Genomic DNA, 18,088 nt, shown 5'->3' on the forward strand with positions numbered 1-18,088 from the left:
TCTCCATCCAATCTGACAGAGCTTGAGCTATTTTGCAAAGAAGAATGGACAAACATGTCACTCTCTAGATGTGCAAAGCTGGTAGAGACATCTCCAAAAAGACTTGCAGCTGTAATTGCAGCAAAAGGTGGTTTGTGAATACAAATGCACACCACCCTTTTCACATATTTATTTGTAAAAAAAATTTAAAACCATTTATCATTTTCCTTCCACTTCACAACTATGTACCACTTTGTGTTGGTCTATCACACAAAATCCCAATAAAATACATTTATGTTTTTGGTTGTAACATGACGAAATGTGGAAAATTTCAAGGGGTATGAATACTTTAAGGCACTGTAGGAAGTGAGAAGCAATCTATGCAAAGCAAAGTAAACCTCTAAACTTCTTTAAGAGAGTTGCAACTAGATTAGGTGGGTCCATTACCCACCTCAATCCTGGTTACTTACATGCCCTTCCTGCCCAGGCCATTTTTCATATTTCAGTGCTGTCACACTTTGAATGACAATTGTGTGGCCATGCTATACTGTAACTATGTGAAATTTTTATCATTTTTTTCCACACAAATAGAGCTTTATTTTGGTGGTATTTAATCACTGCTGTGTTTTTTTTTCTACAAAAAAAAAGACCGTCATTTTTGGAAAAAAAAGGTTTTCTTAGTTTCTGTCAGTAAATTTTGTAAATAAGTAATTTTTCTCCTTCACTGATGTGCAGCACTGAGATGAGGCGGCACTGGTGGGAACTGATAGGCTGCACTGATGAGGTGGCACTTATGGGCACTGATGAAGTGGCACTTATGGGCACTGATAAATAGGCACTAATATGCCGCACTTATGGGCACGGATAGGTGGCACTAATATGTGGCACTGATGGGCACTGATAGACAGCACTGGTGGGCAGCAGTGATGGGCATTGATGGGCTGCACTGATAGCCAGCACTGACTGGCATCACTAATGGGTACTAATTGATAGCACTTGTGGGCATTGATTGCTGGCGCTATTGGGCACTGCTGGCACTATTGGCCACTGATTGCTGGCAATTGTGGGAAGTAATCACTGGCACTGGTGAGCACTGATCACTGGCACTGATTGCTGGCGCTGGTGGCACTATTGTAATCAGGGCACTGGTGATCAGTGCCCTGAATACACGTGCACATGTCTCCTATGGGGAGAAGCCATTGATCGGCTCTCCTTGCTACACACTCTGTCAGTGAGAGGTGAGGACCGCTGATTACTGGCATCTCCGTGTTTACATGTGACCAACTGTGATTGGATGGTTAAAGAGACCGGGGTTGTGCCGCGTCCTAGCAAGATGGGAGCAGCCGTTCTGGGGCGACGTCATATGACGTCATCCCAGAACGAGAGCCACACCACCCCTCCGTCATTTGACGGTGGGTGGCAAGTGGCTAAAGGTTTGTATTGTATATTGTAAAGGTTGTATTCGGTGATAGCTGTAAAATGCTGGATTTCAAATTACATTCACCGGATTAGGCATACCTTGCTAGTACCAGGAACTGCCTTAATTCTTTGTGGCATAGATTCAACAAGGTGTTAGAAACATTCCTCAGAGATTGTGGTCCATATTGACATGATAGCATCATGCAGTTGCTGCAGATTTGTTGGCTGCACATCCATGGTGATGTATTGGATTGCGATCTGGTGACCGTGGAGGCCATTGGAGTAAAGTGACCTCATTATCATCAAGAAACCAGTGGTGAGATGATTTGAGCTTTGTGACATGGTGCATTATCCTGCTGGAAGGAGCCATCAGAAGATGGGTACACTGTAGTCATAAAGGGATGGACATGGTCATCAACAATACTCAGGTACTTAAGGTCATTGGTACTAAGGGGCCCAAAGTTTGCCAAGAAAAAATCCCTTATACCATTACACCACCATCACCACCAGCCTGAACCATGGATACAAGGCAGGTTGGATCCATGCTTTCATCTTGTTTATGCCAAATTCTGACCCTACCATCTGAATGTTGCTGCTGGAATCAAGACTCATCAGACCAGGCAACGTTTTTCCAATCTTCTATTGACAATTTTGGTGAGCCTGTGCAAATTGCAGCTTCAGTTTTTCCTTTCTTCCCCATTCTGATGCTCGGTTTGAACTTCAGCAAGCTGCCTTTATCAGCTTGCTGATACCTAAATGCATTGAGTTGCTGCCATGTGATTGGCTGATTAGCAATTTGTTTTACCAAGCAATTGAACAGGGGTACCTAATAAAGTAGCCGATGAGTGTATTTTCTATCCTAGTGATCACCAGAACACATTGAGCGAGTGAATCTCCCCATCTAGATTAAGGTTGCCATAAACGTCTCGTATTGCTGCCAATTCCTTCTGAATTGGCCACAATTCGAGCCTTGAGTGGCTACCACCTGGGATGCCAAAAGTCAATGTTTCAGTCAACGTTTGTCAAAGGAGGTGGATGGAAAATTGTTGACTGAACAGTGACTACAACCAACCAGGTGCAGTCATTATTTTGGCATTGATACAGCCATGGGTGTTGGCTGTCAGAATACAATAGGCTGCATGGGAGATTCCTCCATCTTTAGCATACATGACGGAATCTATTGGAAAAATCTATATGTAGATGGCTAGCTGTATAGTATGCAAAATTTAAAATGGAAGATACCACAAGCACATACTGGAAGATGGAGGCACCATGGACCTCATGGAAGATTAGCACAGTCTGTATCTTTCCTGAATGAGTACAGCACTTGAGTCATTTTTATGAATACCTTTAGGCAAGTCGACATCAGATCTGAACAATGTCCCCATGTAGGTGTAAAGAGTACCCATTAGCCTTTGGTAAGCTGAAGAACTTGCAATGAAATAGACATCACCATCATTGCATCCATTGCTAAGCCTCTGTGCATTATACATTGAATAATCCCCACAATAGAGGCCTACGTGTTGCAGTCACAGGCTTTGTGATAGAGAGCTGGCTGGTGAGACACAATCCTCTAATTATTTCCATGTGCTGAGGCCAATCTGCACGTATTGCCAATGCAGTAAAAAGGAACTGGATATCTAATACTTTCATCCTGCTTGTTCCATCATTAAAGGTTTTATGGTGCCATCCAGCAATTAAATTCGATCAGTTATACTGCGTGTAATGTCACAATCGTATGTGTTAGCTGCAGTTACACAGCATTATGCTTCCAGCACGTATACAATGTAAAAAAAAAAAAAATCACACCGTCATTCTGCATTTCCTAGGATAACCCACTCTGATTAAAGCCCAACTCCAGATAATTAAAAACTTTAATTGAAATACATTTAATAGTCACAAAGATGATAACTCCACTTTGTGTGCACCAAATGCCTTTGCAAAGTCAGTTATGACCTTGTAAAAGTAACATCATAACTGTGCGATACAAAGCCTGGGCAGAAAACAGAGTTGTGGGAGGGGCCCAACAGACCCCACCCACTGCAGGTGGCCTATAGTAAACTACAGTGGAGGGTCGGAGACAAGACCTGTTACCCTGCACAAGGAGAGAGAGCAGCAGTGACTGGTCTTTATTATGGGAAACTCCTGCACAGAGAGAAACTTTCACACTGGATTACTGCATAGATTTGGAGGAAATACACAAACCACACCAAGATTTAAGGAAGAATACACTCTTTAATTCAGACAATATTTTTTTAATTTGGAGTTCAGCTTTAATGCCTTGCCACTGCCTCCCTGGATTTCCTTGAAGTGAGTGCCAATGTTGGGAGGTGGAGGCAGCTTCCCGATCACGTGATTGCTATGATTGGCTGTCACAATGGTCACATGACTGGGCACCTATGCAGTGATGGAGTATTAAAGCCCACCTGCCTTTCCGGGCGGGTTTACATTGATTTTCAAGCAGAAATATTCTCAAATGTTTATTAGAAGCTTAAAAGGGTTGTAAAGGTTCACGTTTTTTCACCTTAATGCATCCTATGCATTAAGGTGAAAAAACATCCAACAATACTGGCCCCCCTAGCCACCCCATTTTACTTACCTGAGCCCGTTCACCTGCTGCGCTCGCCCCAGATGTCCTCTTCGCCACTCAGCCTGACGGTTGACTGGCTGGAGTGGATGAATTGAAAGCAGCGCAGTCATTGGCTCGCGCTGCTGTCAGTCACATCCAATGACCCGGTGCTGAGTGATACAGTAAGCGGCTATAGCCGTCGGCCGTATCACGGAAGAGCGCCCGCAAGAACGAACCACTATGCGAGAGAGCTTGCATGAAGGTGGTTAGTTCTTTGCGAGGAGGAGCTGAGACAGCCGCCGAGGGATCCCAGAAGAGCAGGTTCGGGGCCACTCTGTGCAAAACGAGCTGCACAGTGGAGGTAAGTATAACATGTTTGTTATTTTTTTTTTTTTTTTTTATAAAGTTGTCTTTACAACCCCTTTAATAGTCCTGCTGAAAAACTGCTGCAAATTGTTTGGAGAATTAAAATAAAAGCTTGGTTCTCACTAAGCTTCGTGTTACCAAACATCAAGATGTTTGGTTATGTAGGCAACACTGGTGGGAGCCTGTAGCAGCGTTTTTCTCCATGCCAACAAGACTGTTAAAGCTGAAGTTTAGGTGTGGCAGTTTTGACAATTTGGACCAATGTAAGTATGTATGTACCATTCCTGTAGGATCCCGTGGAAGCTGGAAATCACTGTAATAGGTCCCAAGTCTCTGCATTGTCTCTGCATTGTGATTACAGCACTTTGCTCACTTGGCACGCGTTCCATTCAGGGAATAGTTTCTATTTTCTCAATGAATGCAAAGCGTTGTCTGATTGGACAAGGTGGAACGATTGGTTGTTGCCAGCATTGGGATCAGTAACAGATCACATTCCTCTTTTTACTGAGTCACGTTCTTGCTGGTTGGACTCATGAGACGTCACCAGCTAAATCACCAAAGTGGGAGAGCCAGTAACCCTAAAATAATTGCTTCCCCGTTGGCCCACAGCACTGCAGAAGCTCACTTGGCACAGGAGTCATTCCATTAGGCTCCTGCACATACACTGTTACACGATCTTGCAGGTCTTGGGTAAAAAGTGGTCTGTAGCGCTGTTATGTCCATATGAGTTGAGATATGTACAGCCTCTTATACTTTTGTTTACATCTCCCCCCAGCCCTGAACAGATTCAATCGTTCACCAGGCAGTGGTATCGGCATAGATAAACTACGGCTTTCAGTCATCCTGAATGGTTGAAGGCCACGGACATTCTGGGCCTACACCACCAGCACTGCCTAGTGAATGGCTCAGTTGAATCATTTAGGGCTGGGGAGATGTAAATACAAACCTTTTTTTGTAGGTGATGGTAAAGGCACGCAATGGCCCCAAACTGAAGGCTCATTCTGCTCCTGTACCCCCACCACTGCCTACACATTGTGTATGTTTACATTCCCCCTGGCCACATGGCCATTTCATCGTTACTCATGTAAATGTTCGAACATGTGTATCATGCAAAATACGGTCAAAATCAGACACCACGGATGCAGATTTTTCTTGCTTTGGGTAATGCAGCTAAATGCTACAGACCAAAATGCAGCTGCGCAAATAGGCCCATTGTATATAGATACTGCTTTGTTCAGAACCGTATACTCCACCATATACATGAGCCCTTAAAGTGGATCATCACTGCATCTGTGCACCACAAACCTAAAACACTATTTCATTCATTTTCAATATTCAAAGCAGGGGTCAAGTTCTGGGGAAAAAAGTGTGGGAACTCCCACCCAAGATCTACTCCCCCTCCAAAAAAAAAAAAAACGCACATACGCACGAACGCTTCAAAAGTGATATTTTTCATCCAATTTTCGTATTGTGTGTCTGAAGCTTAAAAAAAAAATCCTCAGTAAACATAAATACGGTAATTCTCAGAATAATCAGCATTCATTCAATTGTGCTTCCATGCAAATTTGAACATCGTGTTCTGATCTTTATTGGGGAATTTTATTTTGTATATAGAGTGTTTATGTGGTGAGTTTACACTTTTCATTGAACAGAGTTTGGAAACACAGGGTTAAACAGAAAGGTCATAAATGAAGTGCACATTATTTGGACAGAATGCTTGGGGAGATAGTGATGTGTTCCTGCTTAGGAGATGTATGTTAGTTTGGGGGGCTGCAAACTCTGCAGGGGTTCCAACACACACTCGCTGCTATTCCAACCCTTCACATATTTCCACATAAACTTCCCTCCTGGCATTAAACTTTGCCAGGTATTGTGCTCAGCTTACCCCACCCCAAACTGATGTTCCTCCCTCAGCTCACCTCTCTCCCTGCATGTCCTGTGAGCAGAATATCTGTGCTCCTCCTCTGGGTTCTCTCATCATGTGGCACTGAAGATAAAGGAGGGGAGGATTCAGCGGCACACACAGAGAAAGTATGCGGGAGACTGGGGGGGGGGAGGATGAGGAGACAGAAAATCAGGAGAGGCCGGCGGGGAGGAGCGCATCACGAGAGGTCTGACTAAATACAATCTCTTAGCAGTAGGGACCTGATCTACCCGTCAGCTAGCTGTGATTGACAGGTAGATCGAAGCGGAAGCTGTCATGGGGCCCCCTACTGGCAATGCCTGAATGGTCAGGTGTGCGGCACTTACTATTGCGAGCTGTGTCGGCGGCTGCTGGTGTAGCACCTGCCACACAGCTCGCATACTTCAAAGTCTTTCAGGACACGGCTGCTAACGGGAACTGAGTTCCTGTTGTGGAAAAAGTACAGGAACTCCGTTCCCATGTGTTCCCGCAGGACTTGAGCCCTGATTCAAAGCAAACTCCCCCATCCATCCATGGTCTATTTTGTTGTGAAATCACTTTGAAAAACAACCCCCCCCCCCAAGCATTGCTGGCAGTGGCCATCTTGATTATGGGCAAATGATTCATGTAGCATTTACTTAATGGAATCCATCTGCAATTAGCTCAAGCATATGTGCAGGAGAGTGTGCTTAGTTAAGAAAACTCCTCCTCCTCTCCTCCTGAAGATTCCTGGGATGTATGATATCATTTTCCTAGGCAAGAAACCAGGAAGTAACTGAATACATGTCAAAAAAAAGTTTAAAACAAGTAAATGTGATATACTTTCCTATCTATTGTATTTACTATTGCTAGCAGCATGAGGATTAAAAATAGTCAATGTTGATTGGGAGAATGAAGTTCCACTTGAAGATAAACTGCTGTTTCAATCTGGTGATTCAGCTGCTGCTAATAGAATACCAATTTTAATAATATAATATATATATAATATAATACAATCTTTATAACATGCCCCTTAAGCCCCATACACACTATTCGATTTTCTGACCATTTTTGTTTTCAGATTTACCAAAACCATGTAATATGAGGTCAAACCTTAATGCCCTATACACATGGTCGGAAATTCCGACGGAAAAAGGTCCAATCGGATTATATTATCAGAAAATCCAATAGTGTGTGGGCTCTATTGGACTTTTTCCCTTGGAAATTCCAACGGAAAAGATTTGAGAGCAGGATCTCAAATTTTCTGTCAAAAAAATCTGATCTGACTTTTTCGGATCGTTTGTAGAGAATTCCGATCAGAGAAAGTGCCACGCATGCTTAGATCAAATTACGAGACCAAAGCTATTGGCTACCAGCCTCAACGCAGTCCCGTCGTAACGAACGAACGTCATCACGTTCCAAAAGATTTGATTTTCTGACAACTTTGTCCGACCGTGTGTATGCAACACCAGTTTAGGACAAAATCCGTCTAAAAAAATCCGATGGATTTTGTGGTCGGAATGTCCAACCGTGCGTATGGGGCATAAGAGTTTCCATTTGTATGCAATCAGGCAGGCCCTTGCACTACATGGTTTTGGTAAATCTTAAGACAAAAATCTGCAGAAAATCGAATAGTGTGTATGGGGTCTAAAGACGGATACACACTTTACAATTTTCTTTAGATTTTGTTCTTAAAGCCTCATACACACTATACGAACATCAAATGGGAAAATTCGTAAGACGAGCTGTCTGCGGATTTTTGGATCGTTAGTACTGTGCTTTCGACAGCCGATTTGTCTTTTTCGTCAGACAAAAGCTGGATGTGCAGGCTATAAAATTTTTGTTGGATGTGAACTCAACGTCTGATTTTTGGTTGGGCAGTACAGAAATTGTCACGCAAAAGTGGAAAGTACAAACACACATGATCGGAATCAAGGAACGAGCGGGAAAGAGTTCGGTCTTGTAAACTAGCATTCGTAATGGAGAATTAACATTTGTGATGCGACAATTGATGAAATGTCGAAATTCAGCACACATTCTCATCTTCTTTAATGGGATAATAATGAAGCTGATTTGCTGGTGATACTGATGGAGTTATACCAAGCATATTTTAAAAGGATTTTGGTTTATAGTGATATTTATAATATTAATATTATGGTGGTTGTTTGATTTTTTTGGGCAAGTTACCACAACACCATTATCCTGTAGTTTTTAAGATCAAAGATACAACTATGTTGGTGTCCCTTGTAAATTTTCCATTGTATTGTTTTTAATGTAACTGTCTACTCCCAAACTGTCATTTGAAGAAAAACAAGCCAAGTATTATTCTACACAATTTTTTTATTGTGCAGAAAAAAAACCCCCAGAAATTAAATTAGGAATGTTATCTGCAATCCAAATAAAAATAACTTAACAAAACTTAAAAATAACTTAACAAAAAAAGAGGGAATAAACGCTCACCTAACTTCTACTAACATGAAATTACCAGAAGAGGCCCAAAGGGTGGCGCTTGAGAAATGAACTTCCTCTTTATACTCTCATAGTACTTGACTACGTTCATGTTTGTTGAACATGTCGGAAGTAAGGACGAGCCAGAGCGGTCGGTCTTGTAAACTAGTGTTTGTAATGGAGAATTAACATTCATGACGTGGCAAATTATGAAATCTCGAAAATGCAGTGCACATTCTCTTCTTCTTTAATGGGATAATAATGAAGCTGCTTTGCTGGTGATACTGATGGAGTTATTGCAAACACATTTTCAAGGGCTTTTTTTCTAGTGATATCAAGAATAATATTATTATTATTTATTTTATTTTTTTGGTGCAAGTTACCACAACACCATTATCCTGTAGTTTTTAAGATCAAAGATACAATTATGTTGGTGTCCCTTGTCAATTTTACATTGTATTTTTTAAAATGTAACTGCCTACTCCCAAACTGTCATTTGAAGTAAAACATGTTGCCAGGTATTATTCTCCACAATTTTTTTATTGTGCATTAAAAAAAGAAAACAAGTAAAATTAAACATGCTATCTGCCAATAGAACTTAACCAAAAAGTGCATTCTATGCATCCAAAAATATAGAAACTATACCAAATCAAATCATTATTCAACCAAAAAATAAAATAAAAGCATCATGCAACCAATTTTTGGTCCAATAACTTCCCCTCCTCCTGTTCCTGGACTGGACTTGGGTCAAAGCAATAACTCCAAGACCAATAATAAATAACATGTTATCTCCTCTGATTTTGCAACATGGTTGACAAACGGCCAGTCAGAAACTAACTGAAAAGCGCAAAATGAAAAGTGCTAAATGAAAAGCTTGAATCAACACTCACCAAACTTCTACTAACACAAAATTAGCAGAAGGAGCCGTAAGGGTCACGCTAAAGAGCTGAAAAAACACGTAGTACGTCACTATGTTCGTGTTTGTTTGCCAACAATTCCTTGCCGTTTGTATGCAAGACAAAATCCAGACACACACCTTCAGACAAAAGTCCAAGGTTTTGTCTACTAAAAGTCCGATCATGTGTACAAGGCTTTTTTTGGCAAAAATCAGAGGCTCGGTCGTACAACAATTGAACCATGTGTACAAGGCTTTAGATTTACCAAAACCATATACCGTATATACTCGAGTATAGGCCGACCCGAATATAAGCCGAGGCCCCCAATTTACCCCCAAAAAAACTGGCAAACTTATTGACTCGTGTATAAGCCGAGGGTAAGACATGCCTGTCCATCCCTGTGTGTGTGTCCGTCCATCCCTGTGTGTCCGTCCATCCCTGTGTGTCCGTCCATCCCTGTGTGTCCGTCCATCCATCCCTGTGTGTGTGTGTGTCCATCCATCCATCCATCCCTGTGTGTGTGTGTCTCCATCCATCCAGCCATCCATCCCTGTGTGTGTGTGTCTCCATCCATCCATCCATCCCTGTGTGTGTGTGTATCCATCCGTGTGTGTGTGTGTGTGTGTGTGTGTGTGTGTGTGTGTGTGTGTGTGTGTGTGTGTGTCCAGCCTACCTGTGTCCCGAGCCTTTGTCCCGAGCCTCCGTCCCGTGCCTTGCCTCCTTGCCTCCGTGCCTCGCCGCCGTGCCTTGCCTCCGTCCCGTCCCGTCCCGTCCCGTCCCGTGCCGTGCCTTGCCTTGCCTCCGTCCCGTGCCCTCTTCGTCGGCGCCTCGGCGGCCATTGTAAAATTCAAAAGCTGCGCCGCCGCCTTCGCCTGTGATAGGCGGAACACTGAATTTCCCAGCAGCCTGTGTTCCGCCTATCACGTACATCGTATCATCCTCGTCCGTAGTACGAGGATGATACGATGTCCGTGATAGGCGGAACACAGGCTGCTGGGAAATTCAGTGTTCCGCCTATCACAGGCGAAGGCGGAGCCGGAGGCGCGGCTTTTGAACTATAGAATGGCCGCTGTCTGTCTGCTCGACACGCTGATCGAGCGGGCAGACAGCGATGACTCGAGTATAAGCCGAGGGGGGCACTTTCAGCCTCAAAAAAGAGGCTGAAAATCTCGGCTTATACTCGAGTATATACGGTAATATGAGGTCAAACCTAATCAATTTGTATGCAGTCAGGCAGGTCCTTACACTACATAGTTAAAGGTAAATATAAAGAAAATCAAACAACAAAAGTTGTATAGTGTGTATCCAGCTTTAGACTGTTTTTCTAGTGTTTTTTTTCTTTTTTCTTTTTTTTTATTAATAATCCCTTGGTGTCTCTTATTATTATATTTTTTGCAGGACAGAAATATGAGCTCCATGCAGGAACAGATTCCACCCCCAGCGTTGTAGTTCACGTGTGCGACAGTGACTTGGAGGATGAAGAAGATCCAAAGAATTCACCTAAACCTCGAATCATCCCCACACGGCGTCCTGGACCACCGCCGACCAAGTCCAACTGACCTGCAACTCCCCCACCCCCCTGCACAGTGTTACCCCAAACCCCTCATGACACAGATTTCTATCTTTCTCTTCCTGTAGAAAATATAATTTTTTTTTTCATTTTTATAGGGAGGCTATTGCTACACGGTAATTATTAGCATGTTGTGACTATTATAAAAGAAGTAGCCAAAGTGCGCCCCTTTCTTTTTTATCATTCTGTCTGTGGGAAGAATTTTCTCAAACAGTCAAAAGTTGCCCATAGCAACCAGTAAGATACGCCATATCTGCTCTTCAGGATATTGTGGATGACTCAAAAGAAGATCAGATGCTATGAGCTACTGGCTGTATGTCTTCATAGCCATTCATTCTTAATAGCACCCCAATGCACATATACACTAAGGGCCTATTCATACTGCCAATACAGCCCAATACAAGGTATAGTAGTGCATTACTATGTGTTGTGGTGCACTGCAATACAATTGCTTCAGAGGTGCATTGTCTTAATGTGTTGGAGTGCCATTGAAATATACATGCATGTTTGGTACATTGTGATAACTTGTCTTACTGCAATGCACCAGACCCGATTGGTGTAAATGGGCCCAAAACGTGTCACGCCTGCCCTATAGTGCTCTAATAGTGTAGGTACGTTTTTTTTTTATTATTCATTTAGGGGCACAGGATTAGTAGATAATCTTATCCCAATGGTGTTCACCTCCTATACACAGCTGCATATAAAACCCATTGGTATTAGATTATCTACTATTCTTTGTGCCTCAATTAACTTCAAGCAAAAGATTTTTTGGACAGTACATATATATTTCTTTAGTAAATAATCCTAGATCGGGGTCTCTAAAAATGTTAGTATGAGGGCCACGTCATATATTCTACAAATATTCGCAGGCTGAGAATAATATCCCATTAGGGTCCCCATCAGAACTCCCCCTTACATCAAGAGTTCCCTGTTACATAGAGGGGAAAGTTAAAGTCGAGAACATAGGCAGCCTCTTCTGACCTTGATCCTTAGTCTTGATCCCAGCAGTGGGCCAAATAAAATCTTGCAGTGGGCTGAATTTGACCCAGGGGTTGTAGTTTGGAGGCCCCTGTCTTACACTAATTGGTTAATGAAGATGCCTAGAAGAGGTGGACACTGTGGGGCTGGTTTACTAAAACTGGAGAGTGCCAAATTTGGTGCAGCTGTGCATGGTAGCCAATCAGCTTCTAACTTCAGCTTTGACAATAAAATTTGGAAGCTGATTGGTTTCTGTGCAGAGCTCCACCACATTTTGCACTCTACACAGTTTTAGTAAATCAGCCCCCATAGGTCTAAGATGATCTCTCATTCTTGTGTTCCTTAACGGACAATAAAGAAAAGATTTTGCGGTAACTACAAAAATCCTACTTTTACGTGCATTAAGGTGCCTAGAGGACCCTTTCAAAACAAATGGGCTGCTTTACTCAATACCCAAATGCAAAAACATGTTTGTCAATGGGCATGGGTTATGGCCTGAAAGAGCTACACCTTCTCCCTCAGACACAATGATAAAAATAGGCCCACTGGGTCTCATTTATAAAACGATGTTACTGGAGAATGCCCATCAGGATAAAATCCACCAGTTTTGGTGATTTCTTAGTCTGCCATGAGCTACAGAAGAACCTGCACTAAATGCCAACAACAGCTGAGCTCACAAAATCCCCTCCATAGTGTATTGGCATCAGATGCACTCAAACCTTACCCAGTTGGCTCTGTTGATAATATGCTTTTTGTTTTTTTGCAAGTCCCTCTCACAGCCAGCTAAGGAGGCCGTAGGGCAGCTCTTTGCTATTACAAGGCAACCTATCAAAAAAAAAAAAAAAAAAAAAAAAAAAGAGTATTTTATATTGTTCCGTCAAATGTTTGCACATCCGTTTACAATGGCGCCGTTGTGTGGTACAGTCACAGGGATTCAATTACATTTTTCTCTTCTTGGTTGAAAAATCACCATATAGCGAGATTTCCAGTTTAATAAAGACCTGCAATTCTTTGAGAAGCAGTAGTGATTCCTTAATGGTTAGGGCAGCTGCAGTCTGATCTAAATGCGAGATTTCCCATAACCTCTTGGCCCCTGTTAAAAGAAAATTATGGTTTGACCATGCAGGGCAAAGTTTCAGATTCATTTTCTAGAGACAGAAACCATTCAGGGCAAAGTGAAAGACCCTCCTGATAGCCCACCCCCAAGGTATGCTTTGCTCTTTGTGTTCCTTCGCTGCCGTCTCGCTCCATCAAAGTTCTGGTTCCATTGCTCTAAGCCCTTGTACACACGGTCAGAGAATCTGTCGGAATGTGTCCTATCGGACCGTGTCGTCGGATAATCCGAATGTGTGTGGTATGCATCGGACCGATTCCATCCGAATATCCATCGGACCCAATTTTCCAACTTGTTGGAAATATTTCCCAACCAACTGGGCCGGTTGGACATACTCCGATCATGTGTAGAGAATTTTGACCGGACCAAGTGCCACGCATGCTCAGATCAAATTCCTACATCAAAGCTATTGGCTACTAGCCTGAATGTAGTCCCATCGTAAAGGAAATTACGCCATCACGTTCTGAAAGATCTGATTTTTCGACAACTTTGTCCGACCGTGTGTATGCAACAGTTTCGGACAAGATCCGACGGTCAAAATCCGACGGATTTGGTTGTCGAAATCTCCGACCGTGTGTACAGGGGCTAACAGATTGGGGCTTGGAGACATGTGTCCCAACCCCGTGTGGCAGAGCACAGGCAGCCAATCACCAGGCCCAAAACCCTGTCACATGGGAAGCAGTGACATCATCCACCTTGCTTGGATTTCAACGCTTAGTCGGTGGACTTCTGCTGCTAGAAGTTTATACTATGGTGGATATACTTTGGCTTGGGTAAAGTGACAATGTCTATTTATTTGCCTATCCCCAGCAGAGCATACTTTCCCTTTGTCTGCTCACCTGATGGCTCTGTTTAGTATAAGCAAAGAAAATACCTTTACTTCCAGATATGGAGGAGACTCTCCTGTACAGTATAGTGCTGGTGCTTTTTGACAGGTTTAGTGTGGCTACATGGGAGCAGGGAGAGTCCTCAGACCTGGGTAAGCTACAACTAGAGGGACACAAAGCTCACACAAAGCTTTCTTTCCTTTTTTCCTTACTCCTAGTAAAAAAAAGGTTTGTGAGGGGCTGCTAGAAAGAAGAAGGGGGGGGGGGGCAATAAAGTATCAATAAACTCAGACTATGAAAAATTCTCATTACATGCTCTATAACAAAGAGTTCATACTCACAAAGCCACTAAAGCATTAGATTTGTGTAGAATGAAATATATCTGGTTGATCTTGCCTTCAGCTGTCACTCCCAACTCCTCTATGTCCCCACTGCAAGTTGAGACTGTGTAGACAAGTTGATGTCCTCTACAGAGCATGCTCAGTTTCAGTTCCCTTCTAAGCTCTTAATTTCCTATTTTTTCTCATCTGTGCAGCCCACATAACTATAGAGCAATGCATATAGGGTCGTACACATAGTGGTAAATTACACTTCACTCCCTCCCTCCTCCTCCTCCTCCATGTCCTCTTAATGCTAAACACTATGGGGGCAGGATACTGTATAGTAAAAAAACAAAGGCTTGGATGCAGATGCCGTCTGAACAAAATGAATGCTAGTATCAATTATATCTGACTCCACCTACACCATATTGATGCACAAAAAAAATACACATTTGATGTTCAATAAAGATTTATTGCGAGCTGAAAAACAGTTATTTGATATTTATAATTTAATATGAATTGCTCTTCTGAAACTGTTCTCAGGGCTGTGTAGACAGACAGACACATACTATAGAGATCATACATCAGGGAAGTAATAGAAGCCCCTCCCAAGGACCTTTCCCTGCAAATGCCAAAGAACAGGAAAAAGATCACATGATCACAAAACAGAGCTGCAGGAATAAAGGAATTCGGAGGATTTAAAAAAACTAAATATAGTGGCATGATATATATGATTTATGTGAACAAATTATGGCAATTAACACTTCTCTGTTTAATATCACGGTTTAAATCCTGCTGCAGCTGCAATGACTTTGCTTAGGTCGGTTGGGGGGGGGGGGGGGGGCAGCTCAGCTGCCTGCTTTTGCCACCCCTGGCCCAATGTCCAGCCCTAAAAATTAGCCTGTTGCTTTTGCCCTGCATTGTCAAAACACATATTTAAGGATTCCACCTTTTCTGGGAAAAAAATAGAAATCTTATGATCTCTTTCCTATTAATATTGGACCAGGCCGGAAATATACCTAACAGGTAGTAACCCTGCCCCTGTCACTGAAACAGGAATGAACGGAAGACATTAACAACTAAACATATTTTTAGTAGAGCAGAGAAGAGTTAGAAAGCTGTCTTTGTCCCCATAGAGGGATGCCCCAGACTTTCAGTCTTTGGGTCACCCAGCAAGAACACAGACAACAGTACAAATCTGTGTTCATCCTTCAGGCTCTGATTATAACAGATTTTAGTTCCTTGCTGCTGTGTACAGGCACACTGCCCCTTCGTTTTTAAAGGTAACTTTTGATGAGAAAAATGAGTGATCTCTCTATCTGAAAATGCTAGTTCCCTGGCTCCTTCTGAAAATGCGAGTTGCCTGCCTATTAGGCTGATACAATGACTTCAGTACATTCTTAGTCATTGAGGTGAAACAAGCCTGCAGTCAATGAGGTAAAAAAGTCCTATTGTGCATACTCATTCCAGATCCATTATTCATAAAGCATCACTGAAATGCATGTACTATGCTTTTTTTTCCATTACTGTCCTTCAGCTCCTCCCCTGTCAGAAGTCCAATTTATGGGCAGTCCTATTGCTGACGGCTGTCCAGTGAATTGCAAATGTAGGTGCACTTTGACATACCCCCTCCCCTGGCATGACTGTTGGCTATGAATTCCTATTGCGGAGCTCATACTGAGTCTACTTGGTTCCGCCCCTCTGCTGTGAGTGCCCCTGTGGATTGCAGTCTCTCCGACACACCCTCCACCTGTACATGCATTGTGATGTCATTTGTCTCGGGCAAGCACCTAGTACCAGAGACAAGCACTGTCAACCAACATTAATTTGTTATTCATCTCCTACAGAGCAGCATGGTCATACAGCAGTGGGGGGAGGGGGGTGATCTGTTGACAACTCTAACTTTGGATTCAAAGCATTTCAAATTAGATGAAGTGCAGCATGCACTTTGTGTCCTGGAGGACAGGATAAGGAACATTTGTGCAAGGTGAGACTTCCTTTTTTTAAAGACAGAGGGTTGTCAGGCTACTAGAAATTTTGAGGGAAAGGTCTACCATGGCAGCCCACTTCTAATGACTGTTTTCCTTTAAAACTACTTTGTGGTGAATGTTAAAAGTACTTACCTGTCCCACCATACCACACCTCTGATTTTTCCCTTTATTGCAGAGCTATGCTATCTGAAAAATCTTTAACATCTGACACTTCTAGGAGTGCCAAATTCCTGGTCCCCCTGTTGCATATTGTGCCAGCTGCTCCTGTAGTATTGCCCATTAGGGATAAGCGGTAGGAACCATAGTGGGCAGTGGAGGACCAGGCATCCATCACTTCCAGAAGCAGGTCAAATGCTAAATATTCTTCAGGTGGAAAAACTTTTGAAGAGATTGAAGCTCTGAGCTGTAGCAGTTGAAGAATCTTCAAAATCCAGCACCCCCCTGCTGCCCACTTTGGTTCCTTCTGATTGCCCCGGTCATCGAGCTGGTATAGATCTGCAAAGGGGGGGGGGGCTCTGAAGCACTGATTTTTCTTTTTAAAGTCACTTTTAATGCCTGTGTAACTGATGGAAAGACTGCTTTTCCAGTCATTGTTGGCTCTTGTACTTAGTGCACTTTGCCACGGATTTGTAAACCATGATACATTTTTCATCTAACATCAAGTGAATACACCAGCTCAAAGCTTTCTTAGATTCTTAAATACATGGTTCTGTATTTAGCAATGACCCAGTAGACGTTATAGATCAATTTTGAACTGTAAATCTCTCCAAATAGCGAGCTTCCAAGAATAGCAAATGACTATTGAACACTTTGGTACGTGTCATGCGTATTTTCTGCCATCCTTCTATCCCATCATCATGTCTTACGATGAACTCATCTTTGGGCACTTTGTGCATTCTCAGCATGGCAGACATCGTTCCGTGTAAATGCACCGGCGGTCACCGCTTGCTCCAGACATCTGAGTCTTTGCTGCTTTCTCACGCCGTTCACTGTAGCCTAAAAAGAACAGAGATTGTTATTAGAGCCGGATAAAATGTGTTCAAGCAGATGCATTTTTGTACATTTGTATAATCGCCTGAGTATGGTGTTTTGTATAAACTAGTTACTAGTAGAAGAAATAAATTGTGATTATTTAGGCGTGTTGTCTCTTAATTGTGATGTCATAAAGGGATACTATTACCCAAATCATAAAATCAGAAGTGGAAGGAATAGTGCCCATCATTGGTGTCAGTTGGAGGATTAGTGCCCATCATTGGTATCAGTGGGAGGAATAGTGCCCATCATAGGTATCAATGGGAGGAATAGTGCCCCATTGCTGGCATCAGTGGGAGGCATAGTGCCCCATCATTGATATCAATGGGAGGAATAGTGCCCCATCATTGTTATCAATGGGAGGAATAGTGTCCCATTATTGGTATGGGTGGGAGGAATAGTGTCCCATTATTGGTATCAGTGGGAGGAATAGTGCCCCATCATTGGTATCAGTGGTAGGAATTATGCCCCTTTTGGTGGTATCAGTGGGAGGAATAGTGTCCCATTATTGGTATCAGTGTGAGGAATGGTGCCCCACTATTGGTGTCAGTGGCAAACATTAAGCCCCAATTATTGGTGTCAGTAGTACTAGTGCCGCAAGGGCCGGATAAAGGTAAGCAAAGGGCCACAGTTTGGAGACCGCTGTCGGTGCCCAAGCAGTTGGCGTAGCAGTCTGAAAATCGCCTCTGTTCTCCTT

The 18,088-nt window shown here is 42.8% G+C and overlaps 1 protein-coding gene across 2 annotated transcripts in view; it reads left to right on the top strand.

Moving 5' to 3' along the window:
- The window catches only part of RCAN2 (regulator of calcineurin 2), a 251,754-nt gene extending 234,258 nt beyond the window's left edge, over nucleotides 1–17,496 (top strand). For both annotated transcript variants that reach the window (XM_077488942.1, XM_077488943.1), the window contains one exon: nucleotides 10,958–17,496. In XM_077488942.1, the coding sequence (XP_077345068.1) occupies nucleotides 10,958–11,118 (161 nt within the window). In that variant the 3' untranslated portion in view covers nucleotides 11,119–17,496. The remainder of the gene's footprint in view (nucleotides 1–10,957) is intronic.
- Nucleotides 17,497–18,088: the final 592 nt, after the last annotated feature.

The sequence above is a fragment of the Lithobates pipiens genome, unplaced genomic scaffold (genome assembly GCF_037356315.1).
Source record: "Lithobates pipiens isolate NorthernLeopardFrog02 unplaced genomic scaffold, aLitPip1_a1.2 Scaffold_18, whole genome shotgun sequence".
Lineage (NCBI taxonomy): Eukaryota > Metazoa > Chordata > Amphibia > Anura > Ranidae > Lithobates > Lithobates pipiens.